Source organism: Psittacula echo, assembly GCF_963264785.1.
Source record: "Psittacula echo genome assembly, chromosome: 2".
NCBI lineage: Eukaryota > Metazoa > Chordata > Aves > Psittaciformes > Psittacidae > Psittacula > Psittacula echo.
In genome coordinates, this window is record NC_137737.1 from 39,669,680 (window position 1) to 39,685,899 (window position 16,220).

General features: G+C 36.9%; 1 protein-coding gene across 1 annotated transcript in view; it reads left to right on the plus strand.

Moving 5' to 3' along the window:
- The window catches only part of MALRD1 (MAM and LDL receptor class A domain containing 1), a gene marked incomplete at both ends in the record, with an annotated part of 263,139 nt that overhangs the window by 90,621 nt on the left and 156,298 nt on the right, over positions 1-16,220 (plus strand). Inside the window, 2 exons of the mRNA XM_080609618.1 lie at positions 1,349-1,525; positions 3,966-4,143. Of these exons, the coding sequence (XP_080465744.1) occupies positions 1,349-1,525; positions 3,966-4,143 (355 nt within the window). The remainder of the gene's footprint in view (positions 1-1,348; positions 1,526-3,965; positions 4,144-16,220) is intronic.

A 16,220-nucleotide genomic window follows, 5' to 3' on the forward strand; every position in this document is an offset into this window, starting at 1 on the left:
AAAGATGCTGAAACATAAGCATACTGCTTTGATGCATTATTTGAATGCCTGTCCTAACCAAAGGCTATTCATTGAAACTTACTCTGGATAAAATAATGTTTCATAAATTGTAGAAAATTAACTACTTCAAAAGAGAAAAAGGAGCATATTCTCCTTTCTTTTCAGGTGTCATGAAGGTTATGGTGCTTCAGAATTTCTTCTCCTGTTCCAGTGAATTAGGAGCAAAGACTTGAATGTGGCAGTTTTGTATTTAAAATTTTCTGAGTAAGAAGGCCCTTGCTATTGTTATGAGTTGTAGATAGATTAATTATGTCACGCAATTTTTCATTCAAAAGATTACTTTCTCTAAGTCTTTTTGTTAAATCGGAATAGTATGGAAGTACCTTTTATTTGATTGGAGTATAATTCATTTTATATCATGTATGTGCTTTCTACATTATGAAACAGATACGTCTCCTGCTCGTGGGGAATTTATTAGTCTTACTGCTCCAGGCCTTAGGGGGAAAAAAAATCCTTGTCATATCAGGCACATTTTACATAAAGAAGTATTCACATGTACTTTTTAATTAACTCGGAAGTACCGCTCAGGTGCATTGTGCACAATAGCTAATAATTTCATTAACAACGAAATTTGAAAAAGGAATTATATAATGAAATTTTTTCATGGCAAATAATAGCAAGAGTTTTCACGAAATGAGAGTAAGCCTGAAGACAGGTACATATTAAAGAATAGGAGGAAAGGCAAAGACAATTGACTTGAAAGAAGTGGTAATAAGTTGAATGAAACATAAAGGAAGTGGTGGAACAAGATGATGACCTCTAATAATTTTTGTAATGAGAATTACGTTTGGTTTTTTTTTTTAGTGATGAAATTAGAAGGTAAGAAGGTTACATAATAATTTCCACAGTCATTTGCGGTAAAGGATGTGTTTAAAAAAAAAGCCATTATCATCAAAATAATGTTAGCCTTGGTTCACAGGGAAATTCAATTGAAATTAAGTTTTCTGTGATTGTTCTGTCAGTCTCTGTGACATTAGCTTTTGAAAGGACTCACTGACGTAATCCAAATTTAAAAAACAGTTAAGAGGTGTAAATGAGTTCCTGCAAGTGTCAAGGATTTTATGAATGGTGGTTGGCTAATGTGACAGCCCTAGTGCTTTCCTCTGAGGAAATGTTCAATTAATTTCCTACTGGGCAGCATTTAAATCATCCAGTTTGGCTGCCCAGGTATGTTTCTAATAATGCTATACCCCTGACAACAGCTGGAAGTGGCAAGTGGAGAAATCATTACAAAACTAGAATGCCTTGGTCCCATTGTTCAAGATTTTGTTGCTTTATTTTTTCAAAGGAAACTTGCCAACAGTCCCTACAACTACCCCAGGAACTTCAGTTCCTGTCACACTCCCCATGAACAACTGCACAGAGAAGGATTTTGTCTGTAGAGCCTCGGGCCATTGCATCCAGATGATCCAGAAGTGTGATTTTAGACCTGACTGCTCTGATAAGTCTGATGAATCAGCTTGTGGTGAGTGTACTAGGTCTTGTACTTTGCTACCTCATTAGTTTGCAGCTGTTAAACACATTGTTTTAACTGCTCTGTATTTACCTTTGCAATTTGGTATTAGCACGTAACGGCTATTTTTAATGTGATTTCCCTTAGAAAAAATAATAACAAATTGCTCAACATGGGAATCTGTGATGTTATGCACTTTCTGCCTGCTAATGGGCTGATTCAGACTTGACATTCCAATTCAACTTACTACTAAAATGGGGGGAGGGAATAATTATCGGTTCCCCAGTAACTGGTAGCTATACATGACAATTTTTCTAAGTAGGTATAGTTTCTCAAGTTAAATGATCTATGACACGCTCAAATTTTTCAAATGTTCACTAGTCCAGACGGAAGGAGAGAATAACTTTACAGTCTCATGTTCGGGTTGCACATCTGGGAGATATGGGTCCACTTCTTACCTGTTTAAATGAATATGGTCTTTGGGTGGGTTTTTTTCAGTTTTGTTTGTTTGTTTGTTGGAAGGTGGTTTATACAAAGTATTTGCGGCAGCAGCAATGTTTGTGAAATTCAGCCTCATGCAGAAGTGTGTTCCAGCCTGTAAAGCTGATAGTCAGATCGGAACACTGGAACTGGGACAATGGACAGATGACCATGTGTTGCTCACAGAGGTCTAAGACATTTGCTGATTGCTTCTCAGTCGCGGCAGTTTACACTACAGCGCTTTAGAAGAAAGATGATGACTTTGTTTTGCCTTAAAGTGGAGTACTTGAAAATACCGTTGTTCTGAAGTTGATTAATGAGGGGGGCAGACATCTAAAGGCAGTGACCACTTTGCCTTTAACAAGCTAAACTATTCTACCTGAAGATCAAAACTCTGCATTCATTACACATTGTGTAGGAAAATCAGTCATATCTCACAGGGCTGAGAGCTCAATGAGGAGAAGTAACATTAGATTCCCTCTGTCTGTTTCTTATTTGTGAATAACTGGAAGAAACAAATCTGATAGATGAATATCACTGGGTAATTTCCTATAGTGTGAAAAAAACCAACAACCATTCAAATTCTGCCCTGAAAAATAAATGCAGAGCCCTTTGGATAGAATATCTGTGTGTGTCTATTTTCCCCTTTCCCCAGAAATTTACATTATTTTACAAAACATCCTTTCCTTCTGAGACAAATAAAATGCTGTTGGAGAACACACCTTTGCATATTTGGTCTGTCTGAAGTCTTCCCATTACTACAGGAATGATGGCAATTAATCACTTGAATGATAGTGCTGTAATTGGAGTTCAGTATGTCCTGACAGAAATGTGTTCTCAGAGGCATTTGAGGCATAATGTTTATAAAACATGTTAAAAAAGGGGAATAAACACTACATATGCCACTCATCATTCTCGGGAAACATCACAAATCTTTACATGCATAACTCATGAGATCACACTAGCTGTGGTTCTCTTCATTACTGGAGATATAAAAGTTATAAATCAAAACTTAGTCTATCATTTTTAGCCTCCAAGGATGCTAAAATCAGGCATATGCTCCTTAAAGCACTATGTTTTCTTGATGTAGAAGTTACCTCAGATACTCCAGTATTTGAACTTTGTGGGTTAAAATAAACTCTCCCTGCAGAATCCTCATAGTAGTTGCTTAGATTTGAGTATAGCAGTCTGCCTCAAAGTTCTGGAGGGTGACAAAACTCACCTTGGATCACCTAGATAAAGTTTCCGAAAAACATTCAGGAAGATCTATCAGAAGATAAATATTCATAGCAGAAATAGAAAATAAATGTTTTTAATGTTTTTCTTCCCCCCAAAAAATATTCTTACAAGAGGATGCATTGTGAGGGAGGAACAGTAGTGGACTCGGTTTTCTTGTCCGGTTGCTCAGAAATCAAAAACTGAGACACAGGCAGCTGCATATTTATTTAGTATGACAAAAATTCAGTATTTGCCATCAATACCAAATAGCTGCATTATTATGTGGGTTTCAAGTCCTGTGGGAACTGCTTGAATCATTGATTTGTTTTCTCTTAGAGTTTTGGTTATGGATTTTCTACACAATGTGCAAGAAGTTGCTAATGTCATCAGTCCACAGTACTGAAGAAAGAACCATGCAGCAGCTGGCAGATTTGTAGCTGATGAATTTTACATGCATTTCAGTGTAAATCACAAGACAGATTATAAGAGTGGCCTGGAAGCTGGTTAGAAAGTATATGAAGCTAGATACTGAGGTGCAAAAGAATCAGTATATTCCCAAAATTAGAATTCTAATAGAAAAGTACATAGAAAATATATTTATTATTTTATCTATGGAGGAAAAACTATTTGTTTTACTACTGTGTAAGTATTCCTGAATACTATAAATTGAATCCTTTTTATTACCATTTTCTGAAAACCATTAATGAGTTCATTTTTCATATAAACAAGAAATATTCTCTGTTCTTATCTAAAGTTATGGAAGTCTGTGACTTTGAAGATAAAAGCCAATGTGGGTGGTATCAACCAACCCTAGAACAGACATCAGGAAGCTATTCCATCCATACCACAAACATATTCAAGTGGGAACTTGGAAGAGCGACAGATCTTTATCCTGGACAAGAAGAGCACCGCCCATTAATTGATCATACTACGTAAGTACAATTTTTCAGGTACTTGAATCATTCTTGGGCTGTGTGAGTTTGGCCATGTATGCATTTGCCAGGAGGGAAAACTGGTCAGTTCACAGTATTGAAGCAGTTTACTGATTTCTTAATGACATATATAATTAACCGACAATAAGTGAACTGGATACACAGGATCAATAGCATAAATAAAATAGATTAATCAAAATAGAAAATTTTCATAAACAGGTACAAATTTCTGAGAACCTTTCTAAAAGTGATTCCCAAAAGTTTCAGTACCTCCCATCCAGTGAAACACATGTGCACTCCCTCTCCCAGAGGACATGTTGGATATAATCATGTTCTCCCTTATGGGAAAACAAGTTTGGAAATATGGATTCTCAGCTTTATGTGTACACATGCTGCTGCCTACAATCTGTTAATACATATGGCATGAGAAATCAACCTTCCTTGTAGCATCCCAAACTGTCAGCCCATCAGCTGGATGCAGACTATTTGAAGCATCCAGTGGGGACAGCACTCTGCTCGTCTATGCACTGGTTGTGACACCAACAAGATTACCCCTGCCGTGTGAAAACCACGGCTTGGCTGCTGCTGCTTCAACTCCATAATCTCTCCCCACTATTACAACATTTTATCCTACTTTCATATTTCTTTTCAAGCTGATTTCTCCTTTGTTTAATAGCTGTCTTTGTAATTCACTGGCTACTATTTAATTGAGTTGATGGAGGTTGTAATTTTAATCACTTTTGGGTGAATATATTCTCAGATGGTCTTTATTCATCCAGGCAGTGTATATGCACTTTTCCACTTCACTAGATGTTGTTATCCTACAGTTTTGCCCAAGGGTGGGCAGTACAAATTACCCCAGCAGTGGGTCTTGTTAATTCTGCTGTCATTTAATAATCAGCTAATGCAGTTCAAAATGACGGCAGTTAGTGTTAAATTCATTTTAGTTGATATTTTGCCATTTTTCTGATAAATTATATCACTTCATAGTAAAAAAATATTTGTTCTCTTAACAAAGATTTCTAAATTAATTTTGGATTCCAGGTAGATTGTTTATGATAATTATTAACTCCAGCCAAAGACATTCCTTTGATTTGCCTCAAGGAGCTTTTTTTCTATGGAGATTTAACTTTACCAGGTTTTTGGTGGTGTTTGTTCTTTGGGGTTTTTTTATTTTTCTTTAAGTGAGAAATGCAATTAATAAAAAAGCATTAATGCAATGTATATTCCAGTTAAGAGTAACAGTTAAGATTTATTGAAACAAAATCCTTACAGGTGACTAGCAAATGTGACTAGCACAAACAGTGTTGTGTCATACAAATTCAGTTCACCTAATAAGGAAAATTCTGTACAGCATCATTCTTCTGAACAGAAAAATGCTTACCTAGTTCTAGTGTATGTATTTCTATCACTATAAAAGTTCAGCATGTATTTCGATCACTATAAAACAATCAGCTCAATATATTGGTTTTATTATGTACTTAATTGAAAACACTGTATGTTTTTAGAAAAAAAACCCCAAACCCCACAAAAAAATCCTCATTCAATAATAGTAAAAAAGAATTGAAGTGTTACCTAATTTTTTCAGGGTGTCCACATTTTTTATATAAAGGAAGTGTGTTACATAAAAAAGATCAACTATTTATGATAAATTGGCTGTCAAGTCTTTCCTTCACTGTTGTTTAATTGTTATGTATTAGCCAACACCAGCACTGTTTGTGTACTTATTAAATCCTCTCACAGCCTTTCCACTTTGGATTTGTACTGCACAGTGATACCTGAAGTTGTATTACTTTTTTCAACATATTTTCAGAGTTTAATGCAACTAACAGTACAATGAAAACGACTGATGAAAAGAGAAAGTAAATGATCCATAGAGATTGCAGTTTTCAGGCAAAACTGAAATATATTGCTGTTGTAATGTTTCACATGAGATGTGATTTGGTAGTACTGTTTTTTCCATTCCCTTTGTTTATTGGCTTACAGAAGAGAATGGGAGCACAGTGCTTCCAAATTTCAGCAGGAAATGCAGAGCAGCAGTTTTGTGGAATTAAACCCCTGCAACATTTTGGGTTTTTTAATCGTCCATTTCCACAAATACCCATGGAGCTAAATTAGAGACACTGTAATCCCGTGAGTTTGCTTATTAAAATAAAACATGCAGGATTATGTATGGAACCTTTAGCAACTGATATATTGATTAACAAAGCAATAAAACTGCCTGTCCAAGGTTCAGCAGTAGCAGTCATTTTTCTCCTTCTTAGTAGCTGGTGCAGTGCTGCGTCTTTGAGTTTCAGCCTGGGAACAGCACTGATAACACCGATGTCTTTAATTGTTGCTAAGTCATGTTCACTCTGACCAAGGACTTTGTGAGTCTCATGCTCTGCCAAGGAGGAGGGGAAGCCAGGAGGAAGCAGAGACAGGACACCTGACCCAAACTAGCCAAAGAGGTATTCCATGCCACAGCACGTCATGCCCAGGATGTAGAACATCCTGGCATCCTAACATGCAGTTACCCAGAACAGCTAGATCACTGCTCGGTCGGGCTGGGTATCGGTCGATGGGTGGTGAGCGGTTGTGTTCTCTGCCCTTATTATTTCCCTTATCACTATTACTATTGGTGGTAGCAGTAGTGGTTTGTGTTATACCTTAGTTACTGGACTGTTCTTATCTCAAACCGTGGGAGTTACATTTTTTTTCATTCTCCTCCCCATACCTCTTGGAGCATGGGGAGGAAGGGGGGGAAGTGAGCGAGTGGCTGCGTGGTTCTGAGTTAGCTGGGCTTAAGCCATGACACTACTATATCCTCTTTTTCCACCATGAATTTCTTTAAAAACAAATCTCTAATTTTTCATCATATAATCAGAATCTCTACTTCATAGAGATAATTCCCAAACCAGCTTATATGTGCTTATAATAGATGGAATAATTTTTAAAAGACTGGCATACATTAACAAAAACTATCTCTATTATTCCACCCAAAAGGATGAAAAAAAAAAAAAAGCTCCTGAGACAAAACACCTTCCTGAAGGTGCAAAGCAAGCCCCATTGCAATACACCTAAAGAAATGCTCAGTATACCAGTTCTGTATCTGCTGTTTTATATGGACGATTGTCTGAAGAGTTTGACATATTTCACTTCTGTATATTTATGTTGGACTTTGTCTTAGGCTGTGATGGAATTGCTTCAAGAAACCAAAATTAATGACGATGCTTTTAAGAGCCTTTTTTACATGGAAGGTATAAATGATACCCAAGATACCATTGTTGGTTACACATACATAGAGGTGGAGGAAATGTATGAGCTTTATGCGATGCTTTTATACTCTGTATATCTGTTCTCAATAGTATTACTTCAGACAAATGTGTGTGTATATCTATTGATCTTGCTTGAGAACTTTATTCACAATGAAGTGAAACACATAGCAGTAAGCCTCATAGACTTCACAGCTGTCTCTTAAGAAGATGCTTATAGTACTTTTAAAGACAGTGGAAAATGAAAGGAAGGGGATATTTCAGCCTGGTAAAGAGGGTTCTATTAGCATGTTACACTGTATCTATCACAGGCTCTGATGTATATTGTGCTTCTATAAGTGCAATTCTTGAGTTGAACAAGTGTAGATTTCACCAGAAAAAAGACTTGAAGGCATTTAGAGAAATATGGTAACAATAATGAACAAAAACTTAATTAATTTTATTTATAGAATCATTAAACCACATACTTTAATTTCTGACACTTGGAGTCTGATGATAAATATAACATACTTTGATTTAGTGCAAGAATTCCTTCTTACACCTGTAGTGATTTTCTTTGGAACACCTTTCTAATCTTGGTGTCCAATTACAGGTCTTAGTATATGGCTAATGCTTTGGTCCATTAATTGCCCTTGTTTCTGTTCAGTTTGAGTTTATCATTAAAGCTTAATCCTGTATTTGTATGTCAAAGTTTAGATGCTCAAGACAGAAAATTCTGTCTCTAGAACTGTGCAGAGCTAGCTCTGTGGGCATCCATTGATTTACAAACAGTTGTCTTCAAATGCAGCTAGGGGATGGTTTCTGCGGTAGGAAGCATCTCTATTCTATCCTTTCAGAAAGCAGACTTACAAAAAAAATTTAAGTCTACTTTGTTATGGCATCACAATTTTTTGAGTCTGAGTTTAGTATGCATTAATGTTAAATGTTACTGGATGTGGCAGGTTACTAGATAAAACTATGATGGTAAAAGGATTTACTCTTTTTGGAATTATTACTGTTTTAAATTAAATCTACCACATATTGCTGTAAGTGAAGATCTACATTCCTGACCACCGTTTACAAAAATGCTGCAATTTCAGTTTTGGTGTGGTTTTTTTTTTTTTTTTTTTTTTTTGTGTGTGTGTTTTTTTTATTTTCTGTTTTTTTTTCTTTGTTTGCTTGTTTTTGGTTGATTTTGGGGTTTTGTTTGGTTATTAGGTTGTTAAATGCAGATTTAAGTTATTGACTATTTAAATCCTGTTAATAGTCAAGTGGTTGGAAGCGTTCAGTAGAGAAAATCTTTCTTTGATACATAGTAGAACTAATTAAGTTTTTATTGTCCTGTAAGATTACTGAAAGTTATAACTTTTATGACATTTTAATTTTGTATACAGGTTATTTTTTCTGCAATATCATCTTCACAGATGCAATTATTTATTCAGGAAAGAACTCTGTTGAAGCCAATGCGTATGTTATGTGCAAGTCACTGCAAGACGGACTGTAAAATATATGTTCATATGTTATGATCTGTAATAGGCCATCCTATATTATCTACAGAAGGATAGCTAGTCAAACTATTTCTGATGTGGACACTAAATATCTAGCAAACACAGATACTAAAGAAACATGATAATTTTTTCTCATTCTTCTTCTTTGTCCACGTAAAACTTCTCATGCTTCCTGAAAAAGTGTGCTCTGCCACATTTCCTTCAGATTCACAACCATCATACATCTTGAGTAAAACCTTGGCTGCTGTCCACAGACTACCCTTTCCTTCCTATATAAAGTGGTGCTTCGAGCTGAAATAATGGACATAATGGGCAGTGCATCAAGTAGCTTTTACCCAGAGCATAAAAGAAGTGATAATATTTTTTTCTTGAATGAGTGCTTGTATATTAAGGTGTCTTTCACTTCTGAATTTTATAAACATCATTTTGTGACTTCTAGAGGCAGATGCAGTGCTGAGGGAACTGCGAACTGTTAAGAGATTGCTTTTTTTTTTTTTATAGAAGTCTTATTACTTCTTATAATTTCTGTAATATTTCTATATTGCTTTTACCCACCTTTCAGCAGTTTCTCACCTTAAAGCCCAATTTCAAGTAAACAGTGCTATGGGCACAGTGTGTACCTAGATTTCCTATTTTATGGTTAATATATTGACATTACATTGGATTCTATGTGGGCACATACAAATATAAAGATTAAGCCTTCCTTGTGTCTTTGACAGTTTTCTTAGGAATACTGTGATAATAATAACTTTTAGATGCTTTATATTTCTATTACAACCTTTGTTGCAGTGCTGGAATATAAGAAAGGTTAGCATCTTTTAAAGATTTTTGAAACATATATTTACTTTTATACGTACTTAGATTTTTACCACTACTTTCATATTATCTGGTTTCTGACACTGCAAACATAAAATGAAACAAGCATGATGGAAAAGTTAAAGTATCACAGTTTACAACCATCTTGTGTCAAATATATAAGGCTTTAAAATACCAACACTATACACTGATGATATAGTAGAAGAAAAAAATGACACCAATATAAATATTTTCTCATAAATATGGTTGTTAGGAAAAAAGGAGAATTCAGCTCCTTCTTACCTAATGAAACAATCTAGGAATTTTCTCGGAAGTTTTTTGATTAAATGTTTTTTAACTAGGAAATCCTAGCTAATCTAAAACTAAAATATCCTGCAAATATCCTAACTTTGCAAATATCTTAACTTTGGCAAAAATTTGTCAGCTCTTCTTGGAGGAAATGGAATAGATAGAAAGAAACTGATCTCCCCCAGCCGCACTACCCTGATAAAGAATGCACAGGGATATAATAAATGCAGACTGAAACCACTGTCTTTCTAATCCAAACCATCAGCTTAAGCTTTGATGGGCCTACATTTTCCTGGTATGTCTAGTATCCTACAGTCCTTCCCCTTTGATCAAAAGAATGCTTCTTTTGGATGTCATCTAGTACCCTAATGGTTTTTGACCACTGGTTTGGGGTTTCTGTCTGTACAGAAACCCATCTGGGCTCATAGCAGGTCACTGATTTAGCAGGGCCTGGAGAGATGGTGTTGGAGAACTGAAGAATAATGTTTAAATGTGTAATAGGTCAAATATGTCTGTGGGGCTCTGATTTGCTGTATGGACTCTGCACACTGTTTATGGAAATATATCTCCAGGAAAAATGGAAAGGAATATGGGAGCTGCTGAGTTTTGAATTTCAAATTTTAATATGGTTTGAAATGTTTATCCCTTTAAGGAAACTGAAATTTCCTTCTTTGGTTTGCATCTTTGTTTGGTTTTGTCATTATTGCTGAGATGTGGAAGGAAATCAGAATTCTTTAATGAACTGGAGCTGTTTCCTAACCAGAGGTTTTTTTTCACTCTAAATGAAAAACAAAGGGTATTTTAGAAGTCCACCTAAGTGCTTAATCAGTGATTCTCATACAATTTGTAGAAGATATATAGGTGAATTAGCACTTTAAATACTGAGAGCTCTTCAACAAATAATTAAATCAGAGCTTGAACTCTGTGCAGCTGTGTATTTTTTATTTACTTTCAGACATTACAATAATAAACAATTACTACTGTGAAATGAGTAAGAAACTTTACTTGATAACATTACCAGGTTAAAGCTGGACTTAATTTTTTAGATAGGCCTCTAACTTTTTTCTTCTTAATACATCTAATATTTCCCCTCAATACTAACTTCTATTTAGTATATCCAGTTCTCTGTGTTCCGAACTCTTTGAAGGCAGAAATACAGTAAAGATTCCTTTATGAATGGCCATTCTTTTCTAGCTACATTTTAAATGATACTTGAAGTATTAAGCTTTTAAGAAAGTCACGTACAGCAATGTACATCATTTGCTTATGTTGAATTTTTTATATCCATTAAATATTGTGAATTTCCCTCTGAAATTAATTAGGATTATTGTACTGGTGCTGGAACACCTCTTATAGGGAATGCTTGCAGGACAGAGGTAAAATTCATTATTTTCAAAGGGTAAGCATGAAAATTTTAATGACATATATTGTAACTGCCAACTAAAAGGTTTTCCATTGGATAATTTTCCAAATAAGCCCTAGATCTTTCAGGTATTGGCAGGGGAGCCTAAATGTATTCTGCTGAATTGCATCACTTACATAAGAGCTATGCAGCCAAGTCTTATACAAGTTGAACAGCACCTTGTTTTATACTTGTTACTATCAACTTCTTCTGGCCTCATTAAAAAAAAAAAAAAAAGGTGTGGGGGAAGTACTTTCATGGAATAAGAAAGGAATCTCAGAAGAGGTCAGATGATTCAATTGCACAATGAAGAAACTACTACCTTGGCTGAAGATCACACAAAGAACAAAGATGTCACTACATGCCCTTGTAAAAAGTCCATCTTCAGATTTCTTGCAGTCCCCTTAGGTACTGGAAGGCTGCTCTCAAGTGCTCCTGGAGCCTTCTCTTCTTCAGGCTGAAAAAGCCCAGCTCTCTCAACCTTTTGTCATAGGAGAGGTGCTCCAGCCCTCTAATTGTCTTCATGTCCCTCCTCTGGACTCACTTCAACAGATGCATGTACTTCTTATGTTGGGGGTCCTAAAGCTGAACACAGTACTTCAGGTGGGGTCGCACAAAAGTGGAATAGAGGGGGAGGATCCCTTCCCTTGACCTTTATTTTGGGATTATTTTCACCTAATTGTGCTAAGGCCTGCATATGTATTACTTTCTTTTGGGATTATTCTTTGCAATAATTCACTTCCATGTGTTTATGCTACTGTCTCAAGGATGATGTAAATTAATGCAGTTAAAGATATCTGAATTGCCAGAGTAGAGTGATAAAAGAAAAATATTAGCCATACTTCTGTCATCTGCTTCTGAATGAAAACTAAAATAAGCTTTTGGACAAGATCCAGATTTCTCCAGATTGTTACTCTTCCCCCTAGAATCCCACTGGACTCATCTCAGTCCCTGTTGGCTTTATCAACAGTCCTCAGTGATCTCACCTGCTACATGTCTGAGCTACACCAGATGAAGATCTGAACCACATCTTAAGATGCATTTTTGAAACTTATTGTTCCTCCTTGACAAAAATCTACTTGTATGTGGCTTAGAAAGAAAAAAATACCAACAACTATAAACTGCTGAGCATTTCTTTTATAAGAAAGGAAGATTATCATTCTGCTGAATAGTTACTTCTCTTTTATGAGCGGTAGTAGAAATGGTAACTAATCATGACACTGTTTTCCTGCATGCATTTGGTTTCTACCTAAAACTGTGTGCATAGGCAACCCATCCCACTAATTACTGATTTTTTTGTGTGAAAGTAATTTTTTCAATTATGAATCTTATGTTCTTCATGTTTTCTAATTAACATGTAAAAAATTATCTGCAAAAACTTTTCATGCATAAGTTCCTTCATTTTATAGGATCTTTTAGTACTTCACTTTACACACATAAAAAAGTGGTATCAACTGTTTAGAGCTAAGAATCATCTTTCCTAGCTAAAGAGAAATAGTGGGAATAATTAACTTCTCTGCCTTTTGACTTTTGCAGATATTTTACTTACAAATCCTTACCAATACCTGCAGGTACAATGATTCTTTCAATATGGCAGGGTAGATAAGTTTTGGGAAAATCTCTGAGAGGAGGATGATTACGGGATTGAACTGCGGCTAATTAACTAATAAAAGTGCTTTCCTTCTCAGTTGTGGAATTGTTAGAAGGACACTTTGCCCTGCTGAAGGAAACAATCTGGGATTTCTTTGCCAAAATGTTTTATAACTACCAGAATTCTCTCTTATTTTCATCTAATAAAATATATTATGTAGTTTCCCAAGGCTATAGCTGTTTCCTTTTTAACCCTTGTTCTCTGGTGTGATACCAGGGAAGGCAGAAACAGTACTCTGCATAACAATCAATGAATCAATCACTGGTTTGCAAGGATTTTTGAAGGGCTGTTTTATGTCAATGTCTATCACTAGGTTTTAATTTTCTTATGAAGCAAAAAATGTAACAGTCTTAAACATTACAAAAGATATAGAAAATAATTTTCATTAAAATATAGCCTTAAGATCAATCATAGGTTACTGGAAGAATAAGGAGATAATCAGTGAAGTTCTTTCTTCTGGGCAAAAGGAAAGTCAGGCTGTTTACAGTCTATCAGTCTCTCACTGGTCATATTAGAAACAAGTTACTGCATATGTGATTCTAAGAATGGGTGAATTGAAGGACTTCAGATCCTCAGAGGAAACTGCTGTGTGAATACAGAGAATGCCTGTTTCTAGCTTACTTTATATTATGTACTATAGTAAATAGAATGTGCTGTTCTGATAGTCACTAAATATATGGCAGAATTAAGTTTCTCAACCTCCAGAATACATGGTAGGTTTTAAATAATATATGTTGAAACTATTTGGTGATTATCAAGTGCAAATTATCCTATACAGAATATGTAAATCTTAGTTTTGTTCTGACTTTGCAGTGGTAAACCTGTATGTGCTAAATTCATAGTTACTTTATGGCACATATCAGTACATGGCCATCATATTTGAAAAATCATGGCAGTCAGCTGAAAGTTCCCGACAACTGGAAAAAGGGAAATATAACCCCCATTTTCAAGAAGGGAAAAATGGATGACCCAGGGAATTACAGACCAGTCAGTCTCACCTCTGTGCCTGGCAAAATCTTGGAGCAGATTCTCCTGGAAGGCATGCTAAGGCACGTGAAAAACAACAAAGTGGTTGGTGACAGCCAGCATGGCTTCACTAAGGGGAAATCCTGCCTGACCAATTTGGTGGCCTTCTATGATGAGGCTATGGAACTGATGGACAGGGGTAGAGCAGTTGATGTCATCTACCTGGATTGTACAAAGCGTTCGACACTGTCCCACATGACATCCTTGTCTCTAAATGGGAGAGACATCAATTTGATGGGTGGACTGCTCGGTGGATAAAGAACTGGCTGGATGGCTGAACGCAAATAGTTGTGGTTAATGGCTTGATGTCCGGTTGGAGACTGGTAACGAGTGGTGTCCTTCAGGGATCGGTGTTGGGACTGGTCTTGTTCAACATCTTTGTTGGTGACATGGACAGTGGGATTGAGTGAGCCCTCAGCAAGTTTGCAGATGACACCAAGCTGTGTGGTTCGATTGATACGCCGGAGGGAAGGGATGCCATCCAGAGGGACCTTGACACGCTTGTGAGGTGGGCTGATGCCAACCTTATGAAGATTAACTACGCCAAGTGCAAAGTCCTACACCTGGGTTGGAGCAATCCCAGGCACAGCTCCAGGTTTGGCAGAGAAGAGATTCAGAGCAGCCCTGCAGAGAAGGACTTGGGGGTGTTGGTCGATGAAAAAATGAACATGAGCTGGCTTCAGTGTGGGCTCGCAGCCCAGAAAGCCAACTGTATCCTGGTCTGCATCAAAAGGAGCGTGACCAGCAGGAGGTCAAAGGAGGTGATCCTGCCCCTCTACTCTGCTCTCATAAGACCTCACTTGGAGCATTGTGTGCAGTTCTGGTGTCCTCAACATAAAAAGGACATGGAACTGTTGGAACAAGTCCAGAGGAGGGCCATGAGGATGATCAGGGGACTGGAGCACCTCCTGTATGAAGATAGGCTGAGAAAGTTGGGGCTGTTCAGCCTGGAGAAGAAAAGGCTGCGTGGAGACCTCCTAGCAGCCTTCCAGTATCTGAAGGGGGCCTACAAGGATGCTGGGGATGGACCATTTATCAGGGACTGTAGTGACAGGACAAGGGGTAACGGGTTGAAACTTAAACAGGGGAAGTTTAGATTGGATATAAGGAAGAAATTCTTTACTGAGAGGGTGGTGAGGCACTGGAATGGGTTGCCCAGGGAGGCTGTGAATGCTCCATCCCTGGTGGTGTTCAAGGCCAGGTTGGATGAGGCCTTGGGTGGCATGGTTTAGTGAGAGGTGTCCCTGCCCATGGCAGGGGGGTTGGAACTAGATGATCTTAAGGTCCTTTCCAACCCTAACTATTCTATGATTCTATGATTCTATGTTGTGTTCAGTAGAGGCACCTCAACCTGAGGTAAAATGTATCTAGATAAATAATGAAGGTATTTTTTAAAATTGTATGATGTTTTAAAGAAACAAATTTCTTACAGGGTTTCAAAGTAATTTCATATTATTGAAAGAGTAGTTTTCTAAATATTTGTTTGCTATTTCAGGATTACTGCAGCAAAGAATGCATCAAAATCAGTTGTTACCAGAGGCATGAAAAAGTCTTTTAGTCCTTCAGTCTGCTCTAAGTATAAGAACTTGGGAAGGGCAGGTGGAAAAAAAAAGACTTATTGAATCTGAACCATTGGAATCTTGCCTCTATCCATTCAGGAGGACTTGTGCTTGATGGGCATGATCACTGTCTTCTCTCAGTTGCAGAGGAGCAACTTTACAGTGTGGTTGCTCAGAGCTTGGTCAAACAGGAAAAGAGAAGAGCAAGGAAAAACTAATACCAGTGCCCTTTTAAAAACATAGGTCCCATCAACAGGTTTGTAAGCCCTTGTTGGAAATGTTTTTTGAGAAGCACTGAGCAAATAGCAGCTCCACTGAAAAGAGCTGGATCTTGTCTTTGGTCAACAACTGCTTTTTATTTTGAAAAGCAAAGAACTAAATAGATACCCAAAACACTACAGCTGCACTTCTGGTCTCTCTGTACACTCAGAATCTGATGCTTACTGCAAAGCCAGGCTCATCTTTCTCAGCAGCAAGAATTTCACCCACTATCTTGAATTTTCTTGACTTCAAGCCAGGACCAAACCCTCTGATGTCCCTGAGGAAAGAGGTGGTGTCAGGGAGAAACCCAGAGGCCTTCAAATTCTCATCTTT